This window comes from Macaca fascicularis, chromosome 10 (assembly GCF_037993035.2).
Source record: "Macaca fascicularis isolate 582-1 chromosome 10, T2T-MFA8v1.1".
NCBI lineage: Eukaryota > Metazoa > Chordata > Mammalia > Primates > Cercopithecidae > Macaca > Macaca fascicularis.
In genome coordinates, this window is record NC_088384.1 from 65,938,991 (window position 1) to 65,965,292 (window position 26,302).

At 36.6% G+C, this 26,302-nt stretch overlaps 1 protein-coding gene across 9 annotated transcripts in view; it reads right to left on the bottom strand.

Annotated features, from left to right (window-relative positions):
• Window positions 1-142: 142 nt before the first annotated feature.
• XRN2 (5'-3' exoribonuclease 2) overlaps window positions 143-26,302 on the bottom strand; it is an 87,037-nt gene continuing 60,877 nt past the window's right edge. For all 9 annotated transcript variants that reach the window (XM_005568203.4, XM_074004639.1, XM_065522699.1 and 6 more), the window contains 6 exons: window positions 25,318-25,386; window positions 25,103-25,234; window positions 22,371-22,498; window positions 7,877-7,940; window positions 2,960-3,098; window positions 143-699 (listed from right to left, as the gene is read on the bottom strand). In XM_005568203.4, the coding sequence (XP_005568260.3) occupies window positions 634-699; window positions 2,960-3,098; window positions 7,877-7,940; window positions 22,371-22,498; window positions 25,103-25,234; window positions 25,318-25,386 (598 nt within the window). In that variant the 3' untranslated portion in view covers window positions 143-633. The remainder of the gene's footprint in view (window positions 700-2,959; window positions 3,099-7,876; window positions 7,941-22,370; window positions 22,499-25,102; window positions 25,235-25,317; window positions 25,387-26,302) is intronic.

The following is a 26,302-nucleotide window of genomic DNA, read 5'->3' on the forward strand; positions in this document are numbered from 1 at the left end:
TCTTCAAATTGACTTCTTTGTCCTTTGGTTTGACATCTGATTATAGAAATAAATAGTTTTCTGCAAAAGTTAGTTTTAAAAAACCATGCTTGGTCAAGATTTTCAAAGTAGAAATACTGCAAAATAACAAGAACACAAAACAGAGTTTCAAAAGTTTAACTTTATTTTTTTTTACTAAAGTCCAGAAATTTCTGTAAGACAAGTACATTAATGAAATGTTTCCAAAGAAATACTGAACAATATATACTCTAGTTTGCTGAGGGTTCCAGCTCAAGAGTTCAAACCTAATTCTTGTGCAATAAAAATCAGCATGGATCTTAGATGATCTAGAATACACTGTGTTTTGAAATCCACAGCTGGTTTCATTTTTAACCATAATGAAAAACCAGTACTCCTATTCCATCAAATTGTGTTTTATAAGCAATAATAAATTCAGATCCACTGTATTATGCAACATACATCTTTGGAAAGCAACATAAACAGTGAGATCAGATCAGTAGAAATATACACAGTTAAAAGAAATACACAAAGTACTGTAGTTTTATTAAAAACTACTACTTGAGAAAGAAATCTTTCCACAAATAGCATAAAACTGTAGAATGATGAAAGGATTTGGGAAAGCTTTACAAAAGCTTAATTCCAATTGTATCTTCCTGAGGGTGGTGGCAAAGGGTATTTCCTTCCTTCTCTGGGATATCCCTGAAAATAAACAAAAGAAAAGAGTTTATTTTCTGGACTGATACTCCTGCAAGTCAGTTAATTTTACACTTCTATGGAAAAATACATCATAAAGAAACTGAGTATGTGTTAAAGGTACAGCACATGGAAAGGTCCCATAAACAGGTGCTTTGATCCAGAGCTTTAACACAAACTTGTTGCAAAGTTGGAGGCTAGCACAAATGCTATTACTGAAAAATAAAAAAAAAAAAAAACCTTAACAATCACAAATGCACACAAATGCACTAGAGTTAAGTGTTTTGTGTAAACAACATGTACAGACAGTGGTTCTCAATTTTCCCACCGTCCTAGCAGTAGTAATTCAAGTCACTTTGTTGTAAGATACCCACATCAATTTAGACTTATTACACAAGGAAAGTAACTTTGCTTTAAACAAGGCAAGAGCTTGCTAAGTCAGTTAAGGCCAAATTGATTTTAGGGATTTTTTTATTTAGCAACAAAAAGTAGGACATTAAATGATATATTAAGGTTATTACACAATCCATTAGCAATGACCTTTATAACAAACATATCCTAGAATGCTTGCAAATAACATTTCTGTATAACAAAAGATAAACCTGACACCTCTTCACTGGAAGTCCTTTTCTAGGCCTCTAGGGTTTTGAAATGGAACCCCCTCCCACCTCATTTTGCCACCCAGAGAGCACTTCAGTACTTTAAATATGAACATGTGCAGACTCAAAGCCAGAATGTAGGCTAAGGCCTTGTTTGGTCATATAAAACTTCACTAAACATACAATGAAGTAATGATTTTATGTTTTTAACAACAGACTTCTGCAATTTAATAGTGCTTCAAACATTGTGGTTTAATAAAAAGTATCTCCGTGGAAAAGAGACTGAGAAAGAAGAAATGTTATTTTCAAAAAGTCCTAAAAGAATAATAAATTTACCAATTAGTTTATATCTTTTAAGTAAATAAGAATTTTACCTCCTACAATAGCAGAGAGTTCCTTTAAAAGGAAGATCTCCAAAGGAGGAAGGAAAATGGATGAACTGGGGTCAGCAGTCTAGGCAGCCAGCCCCCAGCTCTCCCGCCCAACTGTGTGGGGTTTTTAGGGTTTCAGTTCCTGACTTGGAAAATGAGGTGACTAGACTATACATTCTCCAAGTTTCTTTCAGTTACAAATATGTCCTCACTTCAAAAATGCTCATCACTGAAACTGCCTAGTGCCATCTAACCACAGTAACATAAAGAGCCTTAATTCACTGATGTGATTTTGAGGGGTCCTGGTTTGAAATAATTCAAAGCAAAATTCTATAAACTGATTTAAATAAACTGTAAAAAAATCCCCTCAGAAGACATTAACTATTTGCAGTTAAGGTGATTATCTTCTTGTAAGGTGGAGATACTTGTAAGAATACATCAAAAAAGTATACAAAATATGTTCCTTAGCTGTGAGAAGAGAGGTCTTACTAATTAATATGTGAAGCACTGCAGAAGGCCTGGAGGCAACACCAGGTAAGCAATTTAAAAACCACTTCACATCACTGCAGGTGCCAAACTCCATAAACACTACACTCTGAATCATAGCATTCCAATCTTGTTCTCTAGTAAGGATTCCATTAAGAGCATGTAAATACTGGCCAGGCTGTCAAATTGCTGGAGGAAATTATGTCAAACAGACCTCAGTCTTAAATGCTGCTAAAATTGGATGCTGTAAAGAGAAAGAACTGAAGCTTACATATACTAAATTTGTCTAGGAATTATGACATTCAGTGATACAGCTGCTTACATTGAGAAGAAAAATATGTGGAAGATTATCAAGCAGAGATTTATGAGGAGGGATATCAGATGAATCAAGACAGGAGACTTCTAAAATGACATTTTAAAATGACTTCTAAAAGACAACAGCTGAAAAAGTAGACTTACTTTCCAGCTTCCAGAAAATCACCCATTATGAGGGATCTAGGTTCTACTAAAGAACAATATCCTTAAAGAAAAAACAATGTTTTGGTGACTGACTACATTTGGACTAATTATCACTGACTGCTATGATTTAAAGGGCTTTTGGGTTAGAAATTCTTTGGCATCTTCAAGGTATATAACCTATTTAGTGAGGCAGGTACTCAACCCATATACATTTTTAATGACAGACCAAAGTTCAGCCAAGATACTCTATCAGTGTCTTCTCCAGAAATGTTGGTAAGAAAATATGGAGTCCTGTGAGCCTTGTTGAAATATAAAGTGAGCAGTATGCTTTTCATCCCACAACCCATTTACCTGTCTCCCTCCACGATCATCTCGTCTGGGTGGATACCCACCAGGCCCAGCTAGCATCTGGTACTGGTTTGGCTGGAAGGCTGCATTCTGGGTTTGCAGCATCCGGTTCCATGGGAGCAGAGGTTCAGCCCCAACGCCTCTGTAGAAAAGTACCAGGTTTACATCAGAAGCCACGCCTACTATACAGCACAAAGCCTAAAAGTGGCAGGTATCATCTCCAAATTTTAGTACAATCCAATTTACCTGGATTTATCATATGGGATACAGAGTATCAGAATGGCCTTTGTGTCCCTTATATCCAGTATAATCTAACATGTTTCATGAAGCATGAGCATTTATTACAATGGATGTTTAAACTCAACTGAGAAGTTCTGACTTTTAAAAATTATTTTGTTCATTTTCAATTGGGAAATTTCCTTTTTAGTCACTTAAAGATGTAGACCCAAGATCACCAAGTTGGCTACATTTAAGATGCTATCCAAATAGTAAACATGTACACGACAGGAGAATGAGGCTTTATTTTCAAAAATGTCCAGACTCGTTCTTGGATCCATTCTTTCTACTTAATTGCAGGTTGCAAATGAATTCTTACTGCTGAGTATTTTGAATCCAGGGTAGGAGACTTGGCTGTTTTTTCCCATCCATTATTCTGTTCAATATGTCAGAAGGTCTGATTGGGAGGAAACCTTTTCAAGTTCTATTGATGCAGCTTTCAATTGACCACGGTGACCTAGCAACATGAGCACTAATTGGCATGGGCTGACTGGCATTTGGTGTACAGTTTACATGGGAACACAGATTCAACGGCTATTATAACCCAGTTTGCTGTCCCAGATTACTAGTCGAAAGAAATGTTTTAATTGTCTTCAAGTGCCTATTTTAACTTTGCAGATGCAAAGCAAAAGGTATAATGTACTAAATCATAACTTAATTAAAAACTGTCACATAAACAATGTAGCAAGGATATATACCTTCTAAAGGCAATCACCATTTAAGACTTTCCCCTTAAGGCACTTTCCATAACTTCCATTTTATGGAAGGCACTATAAAGAATAAACAGAGGCAAATGCGCCAGTATATTTGAACATTAAAAGCTTTGGGGCCACTGACCATGTTAGGAGGAATTCAATAAAACTTTAAATTCACTGAAGTGCTGACTAGCTGGTAATCAGTTATAACCATAGCAGCATAAGAATTTCAATTCCGAGGTCTTAGAGGAAAAAAGCCCGGTGCTGGGCTCACTGGGTAAAGCATTCTTCTCACATCTATTCAAGCCTGAATCCATCCTCTCTACCCCCACTCTCCTCCCTTCACTTGGAGCTTGCCTTCTTTTTATTAAAACAACACCAGAGATAATTATTTTTGTGTGATGGCTCGAAGAGATGAACTGCTCTCTGAAGAACTCTAGAAAGACTAAAGCTTTTCTTTACAGTTGGTAGCTGAAACCAGAGCTCTAATAACAATATGTTATAAGTAATTCAGAATACAATTAAAAATAAGTTTTTATCTCAGAAAGAAAATGCATATGGCTAGGGCTTTTAATTATTTTTCAGGATAATTACTAGCACAAATATATTTTAGCAAGAATGCCTCCATTTATTTTAGCAAAAACAGCTCCATGTGCAGAGATAGGAATGGTCTCTTCCAGTCTCTGCAGGAGTGAAGAGCTAAACTAAGGTTTGTGCTGTAACCGAAGTCTCCTCAAAACTGGGCCAATTAATGCAAAACCTATAGGCTAAAAATACAATTCATATCTTAACTATGATCAGTTTTTCTTTTGAGTCTTACAATAATAAAATTCAACTGAGTTTTAGGAAGATCTGCTGGCATAAATAATATACATTATAAATGCAATTCAAAACTATTTTATGTTCCAAAAACAGATTAAGAACAAAGCCACAGTTTAAAAACACAAGTTCTTTTTGTTTGATTACTTATAATGTTTTTTGACAAAGATAATTTTTATGGAAAAAATCATCAATAATTAAAATTAAACAGAAGAAAAAAGCAAGGATGTCATGTACTACCCTCTTCTGACTTTTATGACAAAAAGGCCTTTATTTTCAACAAGTTTATCTATATGTCTAGACTAATTATATAATTTGCAAATACTTACAAAACTAAAAATTTGCCTAGGAAATTATGTTTTAAAATCTGGGATGGAAGCACAGAGACTGACATATCCTAACTTCTAAAAATTAGCAATGAGGCCAGGCACAGTAGCTCAGCCTGTCATCCAGCACTCCAGGAGGCCGAGGCAGGCAGATCACTTCAGTAGGAGTTTGAGACCAGCCTGGGCAACATGGCAAAACCCCGTCTCTAATAAAAATACAAAAATCAGCCAGGCATGGTAGTGTAGGGGCCTGCAGTCCCAGCTACTTGGGAGGCTGAGGCATAAGAATCACTTGAATCTGGATGGCAGAAGCTGCAGTGAGCCAAGATCATGACATTACACTCTAGCCTAGGTGATGGAGTGAGACCTTGTCTCAGTAAATAAATAAATAAATAAAGTTAATAAATAAGGCAACTTATTTGAGCCATTTGGCATCGTAGATGACAACAATATTCTTAAGTTTCCAGATTGTTTTGGAAAGTTACTGGCAATGTGAACTACTATGAATTTGGGTATTTTAAATGTATACATATGGTAAAACCAGAGTTTTAAAAGATATTTCATGATTGAGCTTAACACCCATAGGAAAAAAATTAAATGGCTGCCTTGCAAATGACTGAAAAAGAGGCCTCCATCGACAAGAAGAATCCAAACAATGTGGCAGAACTCAAGTGACAAAGATAACGCTGGGTATCTATTAACTCTAGGCTGTGTCTGTGTTGGGAGGATCTTCCTGTTGTATTTTTAAATCTACTGGATATATGGATTATACATACCATCTTGAAGTAGAATATATTCAAGAAATGCAATGTAATTAAAAAAAAAAAGACACTCAAAAGTCTCTTAATAGGATTCTCAACGAACACTCAGAATAGTGCCATGGAAACATACTGAACTAAGGACTGGTAAAAATCTGGTTCTGGACAAAATGGTGTATTTCTTAAATATCTGTAGGACTTTTATGATAGAACTCTATTATGCTCACATTTACCTTTTGCTTTCAGGTATAATTTTAAGTATTTGACTAAAACTAACCAAAAAACATCCCCACAAAACTTGTCACTAACCTGCTGGGTTCACAAAATCAGAATAATACTAGTACTTGGCTAGGGTAGAACAAGAAAAAAACCTGATGGACAGCAGGGCACGGGAAAGGACAATGATGACAATCTTAGGAAAACTTTTAATGTGAACAGAGGGGAGGAAAGCTGTTGGGGCCTTAGAAGTGGAAACAGATCCTTTACTTCCTTTGAAGTCCCTACGTCTTTATATTATGCTCAGAGTAAATATTCTGGTAAGTTTTGTTCCAGTGAAAAGTTTCTTGGTAAAGAATGGCACAAAAGAGTGACCTTAGGTAAGCTGCTGAACTTCTCCGTGCCTCACTTTCTTCATTTGCAAAAATGTAAAAATAATAGCATCTATTTCAATGCATTGCTGGGAGGAATAAATGAAATCATTCTTATTAAAGGATGTGAACAGTGTTAACATTTCGTAAGCAGACAAACATTTGCCATTATTATCAGTAAGATAGGGAAACCAAGTATATAATTTAGGAAAAATTTACCCCTTACTCATTTAATTTCTGCTTAAAATTGGTGGTACCGAGGAAAATGAAACAGCACATACTGTGTGCTTTCAGAAAATATACTAAAATCAAAACATTAATACACACATTGCTAGTCGTACTACATTTAATGAGACTTGCACTAAGTTGATACTATCAGTAAACATCGAATAACATGATTCCTTTTATCCTCTTGAAGATAACAGTGAAATGAAGTTTTGGAGTCTCTAAAGAGTTATAAAGTTTTCTTAAAAGGGGAGCTGCATTTAGAACCCCATTTATAAAAACACTTTATTCATTTCAGATGTGAACAGATTGAGATTGTTAACATGGCAGAGGAGAAGATAATAGAACAGATTAAAACTGGGAAGGCAAAAAAGAAAGCCTTATTATGATGTGGCTTAATTTGTTTTTGCATTTACTGATGTTGGCAAAACCATCGTGAAATGATGCATTTTAAAGCTGGCCTTTAAAAATTATTCTGCAGAAGTTAATTATTCATAACGTGCCTAGTTGTCTTGTCGTACAGAGTCCATCTGACTTATGAGCATACAACTTATCAATGAAGGAATACATGTTAAACATCCCTTGTTATTAAACCATGTCACATTCTTCCTAGTCCATGGTACTTATTAGACTGCAGATCCCATAATCCTCTTCTGAGTCCCTTCTGCGTTTAATTCAGTTCAGTCTTAAGTAGTTAAAGAAACTGTTTTCAGTGGCAACTAATAACTACTGACCTACAGTGACACTGCCCTACAATAGGCTTGTCAGCCCTGAAAAAGTTGTACCAAAGAAGCTGATTAGGACTTCAAGAGGTTTGCAGCAAGAATCAATGGTTGGTCTGTACTAACGCTGCATTGCCCGCACAGAAATGATAAAAGTGGAACACCATTAGTTATGCCTCATTAAGCTGCACAACCCTTCTAAAAAGAAATTTGTTTAGCCTGACCAAAACCTAATACCGTTTTAAGCTGTGTTGCATTTTTCAGGGCATCTCAAAAGCATCAATAAAATAAAGGCAAAGAACCAAGAAAAGTAAGAAAGTATATTAAACATGAGTCTTTTAATTCAAAGTATTAGCTATATACTTCCTTTTTAAAGGACAGGCACAAGGGAAACTGTTTTTGGTGGGAAAAAGTACATTTCAAACCATGGAGGTTTTAGCTTCCATAAAACCCGTAAGCCCCAAATGTTGGTGTCAGAAAGTATTTAAAAGTCATGTCTACTTTAATATTACCTGTCAAACCTTTGCTGCTGGAAAAGGGGAGGAGGACCTCGCCAGGAATCCTGGGGCCTCATATCTGAAAAAGAAACAGAAAGGATTAAGAAGATTTTTTAAAGTAACCAATATTCGACTACCCAATATTTTATAATTAAAAGTTCTTGAAAAGAATCTGAGAAAGACTGTAAACTAAATAAACTAGTATCATAATAACACACGCCACAAACGTATAAAGATAGGTAACTAACAGGGTCAGCAAATTTTTTGTTTTATTATTTTTCCTTTGATAACAAAATAGGTTTAGTAATCCTTGGCCACTAAACTCACATAATCGTGTGTGTGTGTGTGTGTGTGTGTGTGTGTGTAAGTAAAGATATATATATTTTGCACAGTTTTTACATTTATATTTTAAATGCTGTGCAAAAGGAAAGGTTTAGTTCTTTTCCATAAATAGAATTAATACAAACTGAATGAATAGTATCTATAACAGAAATCCTGAAATTTCCCTTCTGAAGGCATAAATTGCTATCACTAACATTAAACAAAGCACACACAATCTCTCCAACACAAACCAAGAAAACAGGTTAAGGAAGGGACCACCCATTTCTCCATCTTTTCTGATAGTTTTCTTGTAACACAAAGCTGAACTAGCAACATCATCTAACTAGAAGAAACAATTAAATGGCTCCAGCTCTTCTATGTAAACTGACGGATATGGGATGAAAGAAACATCTGGGCCTGTCTATATCAACGAACCACAGCTTGCAGTCACTTCACCTTCAGCGGAGTCTGCTGTGACCTAATTAAAACTGCTGGTTCCAGAAGTTGTCTAATGAGATCACCGTGCGAGGACAGTAACCTCCTCTAGACTCCCGAGACCAAGGACAACAAGGCTTACCATAATGTATTCAGGCTCACATTTTAATAGAAACACAAACTAAAAAATGCTTTTCAAAATTACTTGCTTAAAGAATAGAAGAGTTGACAGCTTATCTCTGGTTAGAAACCAAAAATATATATGGTTTTTTACTTAAGAGACAGAGAGAGAGAAAGAAAAAAGTAGAATCACGCTTTAAAAGCCCCATACCAAAGAACATGGAATCAATAAAATATCTAGCTGCTCACAATGATTCTAGCTCACAACTGGCGGCCTCAGCCCTGGGCTTTCTTCCCATCTTGACATGCTGAGAAGGCCAGACTGAAGAAAGTTTTCTTTATGTGGACAAACTACCTGAAGGTGGGCAATCTGCAGCTGCCACAGCCACTCCCACCTCAGTCCATGGCCAGCTGGAAAAGTTTCTGCAGCCATACCCATGGGTGCCAAACATACCTCTCAGAAAGGTGCAGGAAGCCCTTCACCAGCTGTCACTTCCAGGCAGATTCCCATTGTGAATTAAAAGGTAGTATCTTTAGTCAATTGGAATTAAGTTCCTTTTTCATCTCTTAAAAACCAAACTACTAGCAGTCAAACTGAGTAACAATGTGGAAGATGCTGATTACCACACACTCCACAGAAAACAGAGGAAGACAGTTCCCCACCCTAGGCCCAGAGTAAGTTCTGAGTCATTACTACAGACTATACACTATCAAAAAATCAATTTTCTGAAGAGGTAAAAGTAAAAAATTCTTACAATAATGGCAATCATTTGTATGGTTTATTTCTATGCAAAAACTTAAGATACATTTACATATGACTTTCAGTGAGTTACCATTTGTGAGAAAGTAATCTACTGAAAGTAAAATCAATGTTTGAGTCACTTTTTCAGCTCATGTACAAAATTAGTTTAGTGAGAATCAGTTAAAATGTTCCCAGAAGAATTTCATTTTAGTGCCCTTATATATACAAAATTTACAAATGTAAAAAACAGAAGTCAAAAGCAGTACAGCAAATATTCATCCGGACCCCTGTCTACCTCTATACTTCACATCCCCTGGAATCACTGTGGTTACCCTGGAAACACACCCTTTTTTACCATTAGGACTTAATTCCATATTGCGGTTGCCTGGTGTCTCTTTACATATGGTATAATCGCAGGATACACATTCTCCATGGTACTTATGAAAGCTTCCACGGTGGCTCCCTAATAACGTTAAAATCGAATGAAGACAATACAAAGATACAGCTACATTAAGAGAAACCTTCAGAAACAATCTAATGTTTTAAGAAAAATAAAGACGGGAAAAAAACTTGTATATTTTCTCCTAGAAACTGTGCTAATGCAGATGAAGCCATCAACACCCGTAATATATATTCATTAGACTCAAACATGCTATTCTTAGATTAAGCACAGCAGTATTTCTAAGTAGAACTGGAATGTAAAGTTTACTAAGTATAAATGCTTTTTTTGGAGGAGGAAATAATTGTCTAACCTATACACCTAGAAATGTCTTAAAAAACAGCAAATGTTCCTAATATATCACTTCTAGTGTGCCAGTTGCCTCTCTATTTTCCATTTTCTATCTCTCACCGCCAGGACAATTTTTTTTTCCATATAAATTCAGCACATACGAATAATAACAGTTTTTTGTTAAAACCTAAGCAAATTTTCCAAAACTTTCAATAAACTCTGATGCAATTATTAAAACACTCCTTGTTTTCAATCCAAAAAGAAAAATAAAAAGGCTCAAAGAAATATTTCAAGGTTATTTTTAACCAAATTTCTTTATATGGCTCTTAGTAACATATATAACCTGGAAGTATTCATAAAGTAGAAATATTTCCTGGCTGATCTGTAATGAAGTAGATGGTAAAACAAACTTATTATCATTCATTTGTATGGCTCTAACAGAAGATCCATTTGAGAGGAAGGAAAAAAATTCTGAGATAGTGAATTGCACTTCAGAAGGTACAGGCGAGAGTAGAAAAATGACAGTTAATTTTTTCCTTTGGTCTTTAAAAACTTACCCCTTTTCTAGAGCTCTAAGGCCATGTAAACCAAGCTTCGCCAATAGCTTCTCAAGTGACAATTTACCTAATCAGCGTGGCAATCACAGAAAAGATTCCATGTTTACTGTTGCACTAGGCAAAAATCACTTTTCAATGTGGCTAATTGACAAGTTTACAGACTAAAATGAAGAGAAGTCACATTTAAGGTTCTCTGGGCTACAAAAACCAAATGCTTTATTCAGACTGAGTACTCAGGGCTACACTCAACTCCAACAAGTTATCAGTACTCTGACAATTACTCATCAGTCAAAACTGACATATCAAAGACAAATCAAACACCAACAATAAGAAACACCTACAGCAGACGTTTGTCAGAGAGTTGTCAGTTGGACCAAATGGCCCTTCTTTTTTTTTTTTTTTTTTTTTGAGACGGAGTCTTGCTCTGTCGCCGAGACTGGAGTGCAGTGGCCGGATCTCGGCTCACTGCAAGCTCCGCCTCCCGGGTTTATGCCATTCTCCTGCCTCAGCCTCCCGAGTAGCTGGGACTACAGGCACCCGCCACCTCGCCCAGCTATTTTTTTTTTTGTATTTTTTACTAGAGACGGGGTTTCACCGGGTTAGCCAGGATGGTCTCGATCTCCTGACCTCGTGATCCGCCCATCTCGGCCTCCCAAAGTGCTGGGATTACAGGCTTGAGCCACCGCGCCCGGCCAAAAATGGCCCTTCTTGAGTGCAATTTCATACTACACGAAAATGATTATACTAAAAATACTTTAGACTGAATAAATGCCTTAGAACTCAATCTTACTAAAACAAGCTATTTGACTAAATTTTAAAGTTCAAAATTCTATAAAAGATGATCTTTTATCACTTAATACTTTCACAGTACTTACTATATACAAGGTACTATTTTAAGTGCTTAGCTTCTTAAATTCATTTAGTCTGGTTATTTTGTCAGATAAATATTCTTATCCTCTGTACTAGTTTTGAAATGAGGAAACTGGGGCAATGACCAAACCTGTCAGAGGTCACACAACTATTAAGGGTCAGAGTGAGGCCAGGGGCTATGTTTTCGTAACCACTCTCTACTACACTGTGCAATCTCAAAGTTTCACATGCATTTATGCTGTCGGTTGAGATGGCACTTCATATTAATTTATTTCAGAAGAAGCAGAGGAGAATCACCCATGATTTTGTGCTGCTTAATCAGGAGGCTCAGAAACTTAGGGTTTCAACAAGGTTGGATGGGGGGTTTAACAACTACTCTCAACATCTTAAAGGTTTACAACTGACATTACTACTCATAGCCAATTAGGATAGGAAAGAAAAATAACACACATTTTAGTTGTAAACATTTAGGCAAATACAGGATTTATAGGGAGAAAATAAGAAAACATCTTGGCTAAAACACTGGAATCTCTGCTCTTTTTAAAAGGATAATACTGCCCCTCAAAATCTGGCACTTAAAATATAAAGAGAAGGGATCAGGTAAAAATCAGTATCAGAGGTTCCTGAAGCGCAAACCAAAACCCAACATCACTCCAAAGAGTTCAGCTGGTCTGTCGAGGGACAGAAAGAGCGGAGAGGCGCTCTCGAAGCTGTGACAGCCTGGGCGAAATGAATCAGGTCCCCTTCCTGGTCAAGCCTACCTCCCTAGAGACAAAAAGGTACCTCTCTGCCCTCATAGCCAGAGGAAGCAATGGAGAGATGTGGCGCTTAGATTCACTTTACAATCCCGTCCATCCAAGTCCGAATCATCTTAAAGATGCTTTTCCTTGCCCTCTATCTCCTCCCTTTTGTGTTTTTCTTCCTCTTATAGCTAGATATGGAAGAATGGATGAAAGATTGATACACAGGTGAGGACTGGTTCTATATAAATATTGAATCGAAGTAACGAGATCACAAAACAAATATGTCAGAAGTCTTAATGACAGTAAACTAAAAGAAAATAACCACAGGCCAGACGTGGTGGCTCACGCCTGTAATCCCAACACTTTGGGAGGCTGAGGCGGGTGGATCACTTGAGGCCAGGAGTTTGAGACCAGCCTGCACAACATGGCAAAACGCTGACTCTACTAAAAATACAAAAATTAGCTGGGCATGGTGGTGCATACTTGTAATCCCAGCTACTTGGGAGGCTAAGGCAGGAGAATTGCTTGAACCTGGAAGGCAAAGGTGCAGCGAGCTGAGATTGTGCCACTGCACTCCAGCCTGGGTGGCAGAGCAAGACTCTGACTAAAAAAAAAAAAACCAACAAATCATATGTTGGACTATGTGTAAAGAATATTAGGAAAACATCAGATTTCCTTTTTTCGTTGTCTGCAGCATTTGCCTGAGCTTATCATACTTTAATGACCATTCTAGATCAAGCTAATTATTTATCCAATACATTTCTTACAAAAGTATCAGGGAATGATTTGTGAAATGACATGGTTGCCTTCAAGGAAGTCCAAATTCTTAACCCAAGCTTTCCAAGGTTTTCTTATAACCAAGAGCAATCAAAATCTATTAATCTATTCAAATCTTTTTTGAGCTTTTACATTTCTAGTTTATATGCAGACAATCCCCAAATTTCTCTCCAACTACGTCCTCTCTCTCTTGAGCAAGAACCTGACTCCTATGACCACCTAGCACAGATGCCTCTAATGTCTTTCGGGCACGCCGACCCTCACAAATCACTCATCACATTCTTTCATATTCCTTCACCATCTTGGGTTTCCAAAGTCTGTGAAAGGCCTCAGGAAGCACCCAGGCATCCACAGTGGACACACAGGACTCTTCATTCCCTTCTCCCTCTCCTCCTCACTCTTCATATTCAAATATCCAGACTTTCAGCCTTCCCTTCCTCCCACCTTCCGGACTTTGGATCCACTCTGCCACAGTGTAGTTCAGACCCTCATCATCTCTCCTTAACCCACAGAGTTGTGGTTCTAGAATGGAAATGTTATCTGGTTCATTCTTCTGCTAAAGTTTTTAAAACCTTATAAACAAACAGACTAGTGCCCAAATTAAATCAGCAAGGGACAAGAACAGCCAACTTACGAAAGAAAAACTGGTCAGTAAAAATATGACCAAAGTAGCAATTGAAAAATCTTATCTTAAAACAAAGACACATTATTTCTTATCAAATCAGCAAGAACTTTATTTTATGTTAAAGAGACAGGGTCTTGCTGTTACCCAGGCTGGCGCTATCATAGCTCACTGCAGCCTCAAACTCCCCGACTCAACCAATCCTCCCACCACAGCCTCCTGAGTAGCTGAGACTAGAGGCACATACCACCACGCCTGGTTAAATTTGTGCTTGGATTACAGGTGTGAGCCACTGCACCCGCCCAAGAACTTTTAAAAAATAACACCTGGTATTGGTGGGAGTGGGATATTAGACATTCTCATATGCTATTGTAGGAAGTATAAATTGGTATACTCTCATTTAGAGGTTAATGTGGTGATATTGACCAAAAGTCTAGAAATTCACCATACCTTCTGACCCAGCAATACCATTTCTAGAAATTTAGCCTGCAGTTAAGAAATAAATATTTTTTAAAAGATTATTAGAAAAGCCCTAGATATTAAAAAAAATTAAGCAATATACTTCTAAATAATCCATGGGTACATAATGAAAAATAAAAATCGGAAAATACCATGAACTAAATGATAATAAATATGTGAGACAAAACTTTGTGGGATAAGTCTAAAGTGATTAGACAGAAATCTGTAACACTGAAGTATATATATTGGAAAAGACCAAAAACAAATTACCTAATTCTCCATCTCAAAAACTTGGAAAAGAATACCAATTTAATCCCCCCCAAAAGTAGAAGAGAATGATGAAGACAAAAGTAAAATCAATAGAAAACAAATGCACATGGAGGAGGCAAAAGAAAAAAAAAAATATATATATATATATATATCAAGAAAGCCAAAGGTTAGTTCAGTGGGGGAAAAAGAAAACAATAAAATTAAATAGGTTCTCAAAAAAAAAAAGTTTCTAGCAACGCTAATCATGAAGAGTGACTGTATATTATCAGTATCAGCACTTAATTTTGGAGTCTTACAGTCATTAAATATATACTTTATTTTATTTTTTATTATACTTTAAGTTCTAGGGTACATGTGCACAATGTGCAGGTTTGTTACATATGTATACATGTGCCATGTTGGTTTGTTGCACCCATTAACTCGTCATTTACATTAGGTATATCTCCTAATGCTATCCCTCCCCTTTCCCCCCTCCCCACAATAGGCCCCGGTGTGTGATGTTCCCCTTCCTGTGTCCAAGTGATCTCATTGTTCAATTCCCACCTATGAGTGAGAACATGCGGTGTTTGGTTTTCTGGTCTTGCAATAGTTGGCTGAGAATGATGGTTTCCAGCTGCATCCATGTCCCTACAAAGGACACGAACTCATCCTTTTTTATAGCTGCATAATATTCCATGGTGTATATGTGCCACATTTTCTTAATCCAGTCTGTCACTGATGGACATCTGGGTTGATTCCAAGTCTTTGTTATTGCAAATAGTGCTGCAATAAACACACCAAAAGCAACGGCAACAAAAGCCAAAACTAATAAATGGGATCTAATTAAACCAAAGAGCTTCTGCACAGCAAAAGAAACTACCATCAGTGAACAGGCAACCTATAGAATGGGAGAAAATTTTTGCAATCTACTCATCTGACAAAGGGCTAATATCCAGAATCTACGAAGAACTCAAACAAATTTACAAGAAAAAAAACAAACCACCCCATCAAACCCATCAAAAAGTGGGCAAAGGATATGAACAGACACTTCTCAAAAGAAGACATTCATATAGCCAACAGACACATGAAAAAATGCTCATCATCACTTGCCATTAGAGAAATGCAAATCAAAACAACAATGAGATACCATCTCATACCAGTTAGAATGGCAATCATTAAAAAATCAGGAAACAACAGGTGCTGGAGAGGATGTGGAGAAACAGGAACACTTTTACACTGTTGGTGGGACTGTAAACTAGTTCAACCATTGTGGAAAACAGTGTGGCGATTCCTCAAGGATCTAGAACTAGAAACACCATTTGACCCAGCCATCCCATTACTGGGTATATACCCAAAGGATTATAAATCATGCTGCTATAAAAATATATTTCAAAATCTTACGAACAATTTCTGGCAATAAATTTGAAATTTTAGAATGGGCACACTCCCAACAACAACAACAAAAAACTTACCAGAACCAACATAAGAATTACTGAAAAATCTGAAAAGCCAGTACTAAAAAATCTATAATTGAAAACTTTTTCATAAAGGAATCTCTAAGCCCAACTGGCTTGACCACTGAATTCTTCTAAAAATTAAGAAATGACAACATTCTTACGATAACCCAGAGAACAAAAATGTAGAAAATATTTTCTAACTTGTTTTATAATGCCAAAAAAACTCTACCCCAGAACATCCAAAAAAGGGAAAGTAATAAAACTAATCTCTCTCATAATACATAGATTTTAAAAATCCCACCATACAGTGACATACAGAATGTAGTGACATATAAAAAATGATGATATATATTCCAGAAATTAGGTTTACTCCAGAAATGCCATGTTGGTTTACCATTTGAAAATCAATCAGTGTAATTTACCATATTAACACAACAAAGAAACAACAACAAACAAAACCCCAGGTTTTAGAGAAAAAAAAAGCATCTGATAAAATTCAATACCCACTAGAAACAAAGAATAGAACTTCCTCAATCTGATAAAGGTTATCTACAAAGAAAAAAACTGCAGCAAACATCATATTTAATGATGAAATAGTAAAAGTTTCCCCCTTAAAACTGATTGGGAATGAAATGAGTATATCTACCATCATCACTTCTATTAATTATGAGAGGTCCTAGCTCGTGCAATAAAGCAAAACAAAACAAACAAAAAAGGCATTAAGATTAGAAAATAAATAAATAAAATGGTCACTACTTGGAGATGACGTAATTGTGTACACAAAAAAATTCAAAAGAACATACAAACTATTAGAAGAAATGAATCTAGTAAAGATGTCAGAAACAAATATTGAAAACAAATTTTCAATGAAGTTGAAAAAATCAACTTTATCTCTATATACAAACAAGCAATTACAAAATGATATTTAAGATACTGTTACTTAAAACATCAAAACACATCAATTATATAGTATTGATTCTTTTTGTCCTGTTTTTTTTTTCTGAATTTTTTACTGTGATGATTTCAGACTTAAAAGTTACAAGATGAGTATAAAGAATTCCCACATCCCCTTCACCCACATTCCCTAAATGCTGGCATAAACCTCTATTCATCATATGACACCAATAAAAAAGCGAAAAGGCAAATTGTCAAGTGGAAATATAAAACTACTCTCATAACCAGAATATAAAAACGTCTACAAAACAAAAAGATAGATAACCCAATGTAAACCACACAAACCTTGAACACTACATCACACAAACAAAAATATCCAAATGGTTAATAAACATTTTTTAAACTGCTCTAATTAGTCACCAGGAAGATGCTAACTAAAAGTTCAGTGAGATACCCACTCCCTGCTTAGTCAAATGGCTAAAAGTGCAAAGACTGATAACATCAAGGGTTGGCAACAATATGAAGCAACCAGAACTCTCCTCCACTGCTGAAGGAGTGTAAATTCACACAAACTGAATGTCATTTGGGAAATGTGCCTGACACTTTCATTCACTAAAGCTGAACATACACACAATCCTACAATCTTGCAATTCCACTCCTATGGAGTACATTACCTATCATAAGTGTTTACATGTGTGCATCGAAGGACGCACAGGTTTCACAGCAGTCCAATCCAGCAACCTTAAACCAGAAACCAACCCAAACGTTATTCCTACTGGATAGGTAAATACATGGTGATATAGTCCTATGATTCAACACTATAAGCAACGAAAATGGATGAACTGCTGGGCACGGTGGCTCATGCCTGTAATCTCAACACTTTGTGAGGACAAGGCGTGCGGATCACGAGGTCAGGAGTTGGAGACCAGCTTGGCCGACGCGATGAAACCCCATCTCTACTAAAAATACAAAACTTAGCCGGGTGTGGTGGCATAAGCCTGTAATCCCAGCTACTCGGGAGGCTGAGGCAGAATTGCTTGAACCTAGAAGGTGGAGGCTGTAGTGAGCCAAGATCGCGCCACTGCACTCCAGCCTGGGCGACAGAGCAAGACTCCATTTCAGGGAGACAAAAAAAAAAAAGAAAAAAGAAAAAGAAAATGGATGAACTACTGCTACAAGCAATATAAATCTCAGAGAAAAAGATTGAAAAAAAGGGCAAGCTTTTAAAAGGGTAGTCATGTAGTAGCTTTTTAAACTATTATGTAAAGTTAAAAAACAAAAAGGTAATGTATGATACTATGATACTGCAGTCAGGATAGCGGTTCCCTTTAATGGGGGTAGTGCCAGGAAAGGACACAATGGGGGGCTTCTGAGGACTGATGGGTTTCCACTGAATCTGAATGGTGGATACATGAATATATCCATTTCATAAAAACTAAACTGTACAGTTCAATTTGGCACTTTATATATGTTACATTTCAATAAAAAAGTATATGTAAAAATACATATACAATAATCTAATTTTCAAAACTTGGACACATGAAATAATAAAAAGAAACACTGCTTATTTCAGGACTATGGAATTACTGATGTTTTCTATGTTTTATTGCTACATGCCACATTTTATTCAATTAACATGTACTGTAGTTAAAAATGCATTTTAAAAGTTTTTTAAATTAGTTTTCTTCCCCTCGTAATCTATTCCAAGTATGCTCCCAGTCTAATTTTGTATCAGTTATGCTATGCTTAATACCACCCAACTACTTGCCATGTACTTCAAAGTTCATTGTTTTCTCTCAGCCTAGAGTAGCCCAAATTTCCCACTTTTGGGCTCAATTTAAATACCACATGACTGCCAATTTTTTGTCCATAAACTTTTTCACTCCTCCCATTCCTACGCCCTTTGAAAAGATGTTAAATGTCATTAGAGTCCCAGCACTAATCCTCAGTTGAGTCAATGTTTACAAGTCACCAGGCAGAGGGTACTTGTTTCTTGCTCTAAATCAATCCCTACTTTACAAAACATATCTCCCAATTTTTTCATGACATAACTGAAATAAAGATATTCTAACTGGAACAGATTCTAATTAAAGTCCGTTTGTAAGTATTTTGCACTTTGTAAGTACACATTAAATCTAGTAACAGCCACAACAATGGCAAATAAGGAGTTACTTAACCAAAGTAATATTAATAAAAGTAGAGAGGGGACTCCACTATTTGAAATAAAATGCACAGATGCAAACAAGAGTTGTCTGTTTCCAAAGAAGGCAGACCAAGAACTATAGAACTGTAGACCCCTAAGGGCATGAAATTCTCTCCTTTGGTGTAAAGCTAATAAATAAAAGAACCTGGCTTCTTTCTTTCCCTATTATTGGAACAGGATCCTTCTGCTAGAAGCAGAAGGCCATGGTATCCATGTAAATGGTAAAGAGTAACAAGAAAAAAGAAATGGATAGGAATGTGTCAATAACAGCTGGCTTTAAAAATATGTTGGATATGCTTTCACCATTTATTGGTAAAATCTTACAGCAAAGATAGTTCATTCAAAATGATTAGACTCTCCTGTTGTACATGGTATGACTTGATACTGAATATATGGAAATACCTAGAAATGTTATTTGCTAAATCTTATGGGAAGCAGCTGTTAACCACTGCACCAAGCAGATTCCCACAGGACCACTGACTCTGTACCTCTGTACCCCTTCTGTGCTTCACTGAATAGAAGTCCATAGTTTTCATGATAGAGTCTCACAAAGCTCCACTCAATGTCATTAAGCCATATAGCAAAGCTATACCGCCAGAGAGAGGGACAGAGATAGAGAGTGAATACACTAAAAACAGAGGGCCCTGAAAGAGTAAGACCTATAGAACCAATTTCTTCTTGGGTACTACATCCAGAAAATCTGGACTTCTGGTGTGTAAATTAACTGGCATTACAACAGTGCTAGGTGCATAGTACAAATATTTCCCATCAATTATCCATTTTTAACCTGGCACATTCTTTAATAAGTACAGCTTCGGTTTAAAAACAGCTCTGAGGGGTGTCTATAACAAAGTATCACTCTGTGTTTTGGAAATCAAATTTTTATGAAATATTTCAAACAATCAGAAAAAAATGTTTTAATGATATGACACTCAGATTTAACAAACTTGAGCATCCTGCCACACTGTTTCTTCTCCCCTATGCTGCCCTTGTAGCAACCAGACAACAAGGAATGGAGAAACAAAGCCTTCATGAAGACATTTGTTTTGAGACACTGGCACACGACTTATACTTCTTTGATAAATGGGCATGACAATGGAGCTCAAAAATAACATTAAATGGGGATACAATTTAAAATTAATGTAAAATCTACGAAGTCTAACATTCAACTATCTTTTCCCTTTCCCACCGCAATCCAAATGCCATGTTAATAATTTTTGTGGTCAACATTTCTGACCTGTCCACAGAACAGATTATGAGGGGTTAAGGAAAGACTAAGGTCTTCCAGAACTATGGGGTTAAAGGTATAGTCCACCTAAAGCAGTGCCTGGCTATACTGTAGGTAATACTGAGATACAATTTGAATCAAGAAAGGGACACCTTTGTCTTTCAGGCAACTAAGTGATGACAATCCATATCTATCACATCTGATTTAATTATACTTGTATTAATGAAATAAATTGCAATCATTTCCACATACTTTTTTTGCCTATTAACTGAGAAACAGATTTGTAAGTGAAGATTAAGGAAGAAATCCAAATTATCTTATTCATTTAACTATATATAGTCAAGATGAAAAACAGACCAAGAATAATCAGTTATCATGAGCAAAAAGAAAAAAGCTGGAATAATCACATTACCTGACTTCAAATTATACTATAGAGCAATAGTAACCACAACAGTATGGTACTGGCATAAAAACAGATAACCCACACCAATGGAACACAATAGAGAACCCACAAATAAATCCATACATCTACAGTGAACGCATTTTCGACAAAGGAACCAAGCACATACACTGAGGAAACGACAGTCTCTTCAATAAATGGTGCTGGGAAAACTGGATATCCATATGCAGAAGAATAAAACTATAACTTTATCTCTCATCATACACAAAAATCAAATAAAAATAGTTTAAAGACTTAAATCTATGAAACTACTACAACGAAACTTTGGGGAAAATCTCTAGGATATTGGTTTGGGCAAACATTTCTTGAGCAATACCCCACAAGCACAGGCAACCAAAGCAAAAATGAACCAATGTGATCACATCAAGTTAAAAAGCTTCTGCACAGCAAAGGAAACAATCAGCAAAGTGAAGAGACAACCCATGGAATGGGAGAAAATATCTGCAAACTATCCATTTGACAAGAGTTTAATAACCAGAATATGTAAGGAGTCCAAACAACTCTATAGGAAAAAAACGTAACCTAATTTTAAAGTGGGCAAAAGATCTGAACAGACATTTCACAAAAGAAGACATACAAATGGCAAACAGGTACATAAAAAGTTGCTCAACATCATTGATCACCAGAGAAATGAAAATCAAAATTACAATGAGGTATCATCTTGCCCCAGTTAAAATGGCTTTCATCCAAAAGACAGGCAATAACAAATGCCAGTAAGGATGTGGAGAAAAGGGAACCCTCGTAGACCACTGGTGGGAATGTAAATTAGTATAGAGCTACCATATGATCCAGCAATCCCTAACGCTAGGTATATACCCCAAAAAAGGGAAATCAGTACATCAAGGAGACATCTGCACTCCCACATTTACTGCAGCACTATTCACAGTAGCCAAGATTTGGAAGCAACCTAAGTGTGCATCAACAGATGACTGGATAAAGAAAATGTGGCACATATACACAATGGAGTACCGTTCAGCCACAAAAAAGAATTGAGATCCTGTCACCTGTAACAACGTGGATGGAAATGGAGGTCGTTATGTTAAGTGAAACAAGTCAGGCACAGAAAGACAAACTTTGCATGTTCCCACTATTTGTGGGGGCTACAAATTAAAACAATTGAACTCACAGAGACAGAGAGTAGAAGGATGGTTACCAGAGGCTGGGAAGGGCAGTAGGGGAAGGGTTAGGGAGGGGAGGATGGTTAATGGCTATCAAAAAATAGTTAGAAATAATGAATAAGATCTAGTATTTGATAGCATAGCAGGATGACTATAGTCAATAATTGTACATTTCAAAATAACTAAGAGTATAATTGGACTGGTTCTAACACAAAGGATAAATGCTAGAGGTGATGGATACCCCATCTACTCTGACGTGATTATTACTCATTGTATGCCTGTGTCAAAATATCTCATATATCCTATAAATATATACAGCTACAATGTACCCACAAAAATAAAGATAAAAAATATATGAAAGATTTTGCATAAGGTATTCTCTTACAACTCTTCTAACTAACATGTTTTTAAAGTTCACTGTCTGTACTGATACAACAAATCTTTTTCAGCAACAAAGATTAGAAACCAACCTTTGCTGTGATATTTAATTCATAATGTAAAATAACCGATTTGTAAAAGCTTACTTGACATAAGTTTTGGAATCTGGGCTTGTCCTCTCAAAAGCGGCCTGTATAAGTTTCCCTGGTAAGTCGCAGGTGGTGGTGCAGCATTGCTGTAAATGCCAGTTCCTGAGCCCCTTGGCATAACATGGCTATAAAAGGACCCAACACAAGAAAAAAAAATTATATAGTGATATACCCATCATAACACAGCTGACACAAATAAAACAAATGCTCACAGCCATGTCTTCACTAACAGATCTGATCAAGATAATACAAACAAAAAGGTGGTTTATAATTAAAGCTCAAAACTACATAATGGTAATAGTGAGAGCAAATGTTCATCTGCCACACCAAGACTCTTAATTGATAACCACTTAAATATTTACAACTTACATCACACAAAAAATAATTTGAATGTTTTTCTTTTTTTGCATTATGTTTCAGTTTCGTCCTTAAGGATCCACGTTCTTGCTATCACTGTATACATGACTACTCTACATCTTGCTATTTTTAATTTACTATATCAAATACTTGCCTATGTCTTTTCTTCATCTTTGTAATTCTTTTTTTTTTTTTTTTGAGACGGAGTCTCGCTCTGTCGCCCAGGCTGGAGTGCAGTGGCACGATCTCCGCTCACTGCAAGCTCCCCCGCCTCCCGGGTTCACGCCGTTCTCCTGCCTCAGCCTCTTGAGAAGCTGGTACTATAGGCGCCTGCCACTATGCCCGGCTAATTTTTTTTTTGGTATTTTTTAGTAGAGACGGGGTTTCACCGTGTTTGCCAGGATGGTCTCGATCTCCCGACCTTGTGATCCGCCCGCCTTGGCCTCCCAAAGTGCTGGGATTATAGGCATGAGCCACCGCGCCCGGCCCATCTTTGTAATTCTAACACATAAACCTATAGAATACTTTACTATGTTGATATCTTACACTTTACTAAACCATTTCTCTCATTTTGTACTAGTAGTATAGATTACAATACAATAGAAATATTTGGGCATATAATTATGCTCATCTAAAATTACTTCCTCCTTAAAAATCCAAGAGGTAGGAATTTGGACCAAAGGTTAAGAGTATCTTCTGAACTCACCGCTCTATTTAGAGGAAATACTATGTTGCTTTCCAAAATAGCTGAAATAATGCAAAAAAGTTATCTTAGGACTATTTCAAATCTGCATTTCTTTTACTGCTACTAAGAATGAAGACTTTCCAAAACAATGACAATAACAGCTAACATTTACATAGTGTTTAGGAACTACCCTAAGCGCGTGACAGACATTGGGCTCACTTAATTCTTACAACTTCATAATTTTAAGAATATGTAGGTATAATTACTGTCTCCACTTCAGGCATAAAGAAATGGAGGCATAGAGTAGTTTAGTAAAGTTCACAAATATATTAAGTGGTTTAAAAAAAAAGGTATCTGAATCCAGACATTTAAGATCTATAAGCCCATGCTCTTAATCACTCTGCCACACTATCCCTCTTAATATTTGTTGTATAAATTACATGCTGATGGTGACCTTCTGCCTAAACAGTTTTTTGAATCTTAAGGTTTCCCCACTAATTGGAAATATCTATTTATAAGTTATCATTAGTAGTGCATGAATCCTAACTCATTAATATTATGGCAAGCCTGTTGCTCTTTCTATACTAGCTTTACCTGCTATTCTTTACAAGTCCCCTCTCTCTATAGTATCTCTACAGCTAGGAAAAAGACAATTCAGTAACTAATAAGGGCAAAGGATAAAAATCAAAAATTCGTAGAAGAGGAAATACAAATGACTAATAAACATATTAAAAGATAATTTCAGTAGGCAGGGAAATGCCAATTCAAGCAACTATGAGATACCACTGTTCAAGCACTGGGCAAACAAAAATTTAAAAGACTGGAGGCTTCCATACCAATGTATTGGTCAATACTTGAAAAAGAGTCTCCATCATACATTAATTAATTCAGCTAAAACTTTCTTGCGGGTAAAGAGGAGGTTTTATTCCCTTGAAGTAACAGTCAGAAAAATAGTAAAACATCTTAGAGAAAGCAATAGAATTCTCATGCAACACAAATAGCAATACATAAATGGAGAAGTGAATTTTTAAAAATGAAGAAAAGCAGAGCAGTATCAAAGTTATTAAAATATCTACAAAACAGTTGTATTTTATGGTCTGTTAGATATCTGTGGCGTACAATAATGTGTCCAAAATGCCCGTTTAGGTTTTAAAGATGGAGCTCCACTCTTTGCTTGGTTTTAAGTATCTATGAGAGGACATAGTAGTAGTGGTGGTCAGCCGTGGTGGTGAGACAAAAATGTAAGTGTGAAACAAACTGAGTATTTCTTTTTTTTCTTTTTTTGTTGAGACGGAGTCTTGCTCTGTCGCCCAGGCTGGAGTGCAGTGGCGTGATCTCAGCTCACTGCAGGCTCCACCTCCTGGGTTCACGTCATTCCCTTGCCTCAGCCTCCCAAGTAGCTGGGACTACTGGTGCCCGCCACCATGCCCGGCTAATTTTTTGTATTTTGTTTAGTAGAGATGGGATTTCACCATATTAGCCAGGATGGTCTCGATCTCCTGACCTCATGATCTGCCTGCCTCGGCCCCCCAAAGTGCTGGGATTACAGGAGTGAGCCACCGCACCTGGCCCAAACCCCATATTTTCATAAAGTTTAAAAAAAAAAATTATGGCATAAATACTGACTTGTCTTGAGAGATGATTCAGAAAAAGCAAAACATACAAGGGCTAGAAACTGACAACTCACCCCAAAGTCCTGAAGGCTGCCTGATCCAGGTGCACAGGCCTCCGGTCACGGTTAAAGCCAAGCTGAGGCTTCCACTGCCGTCCATTGCTGGATTTTTCCCAGTCACTAGGTTTCAGTACTGCTGCTGGTTTTCTGACCATTTAAAAAGACAAACCTTAGTAATAGGGATGAAAACCATTTGTACAAAATAAACCTAGGTAATTTACTGTTGTTACCTTGCTCCTGGAAGCATTACAGCTTTAAAAATGTAATCTTCAGCAAACTGTGGGTCTTTAAAATTAATACTGGAAAAGAACAAGAAACAATTCAATGATCTGATTATATTAGCCTGTCTTAATTATCATGTAGACTGAGGTATTTTTCATGTTTAAGTCCTCTCCAAAAATTATTTTAGTTAATAAATGGGTTTGCCAAATGGCTAAGTATCTTCCTCACCAAACTGTCTCTAATTCCTGGTACATATAACCTTCATGTAACTTTTTCTCTGTGGGAAAAGTCATGGTCTAGTTAACTATTGGTGATGACAGAGAAATAACAGATATTGCCCCAACTCAAATTTCAATATGATATTGTAGACAGGTCGAAGAGGTTTATAACAACAAAAAATAAAAATAAAATAACCTTTAATTTTGTTCAGTCCATGGCAAAAACCCCTAAGCATCTTGAGGCAGATTAGCCCCTATTTTAATAATTGATATACCAATAGAAATATTTGCAAAATCAAAAAATGCACACAAATTGCTAAGAAATCTATGGGGTGTGGGGGGGGAATTACAAAAAAAAAAATTGAACTTCACAGTTGGACCCTTGTATCCTTCTCTCCTAATGTGTGATTTTAATAATTTTCACCATTTGACAACTACACAAATATGCTTTTTTTTTTTTTTGAGACAGGTCTCACTCTGTTGCCTAGGCTGGAGTGCAGTGGCAACTCACAGCTCACTGCAGTCTCAACCTCCCAGGCTCAGAGATCCTCTCACCTCAGTCTCCGTCACTGGTGAGACTATATGTATGCAACACCACGCCCGGCTAATTTTTAAAATTTTTGTAGAGACAGGGTTTCCCCACATTGCCCAGGCTGGTCTTGAACTCCTGGACTCATAAGACCCACCCACCTCAGCTTCCCAAAGCAATGGGATTACAGACATGAGCCACCGTGCCCGGCCAATATGCCAATTTTTAAAAGATATACACTCAGGC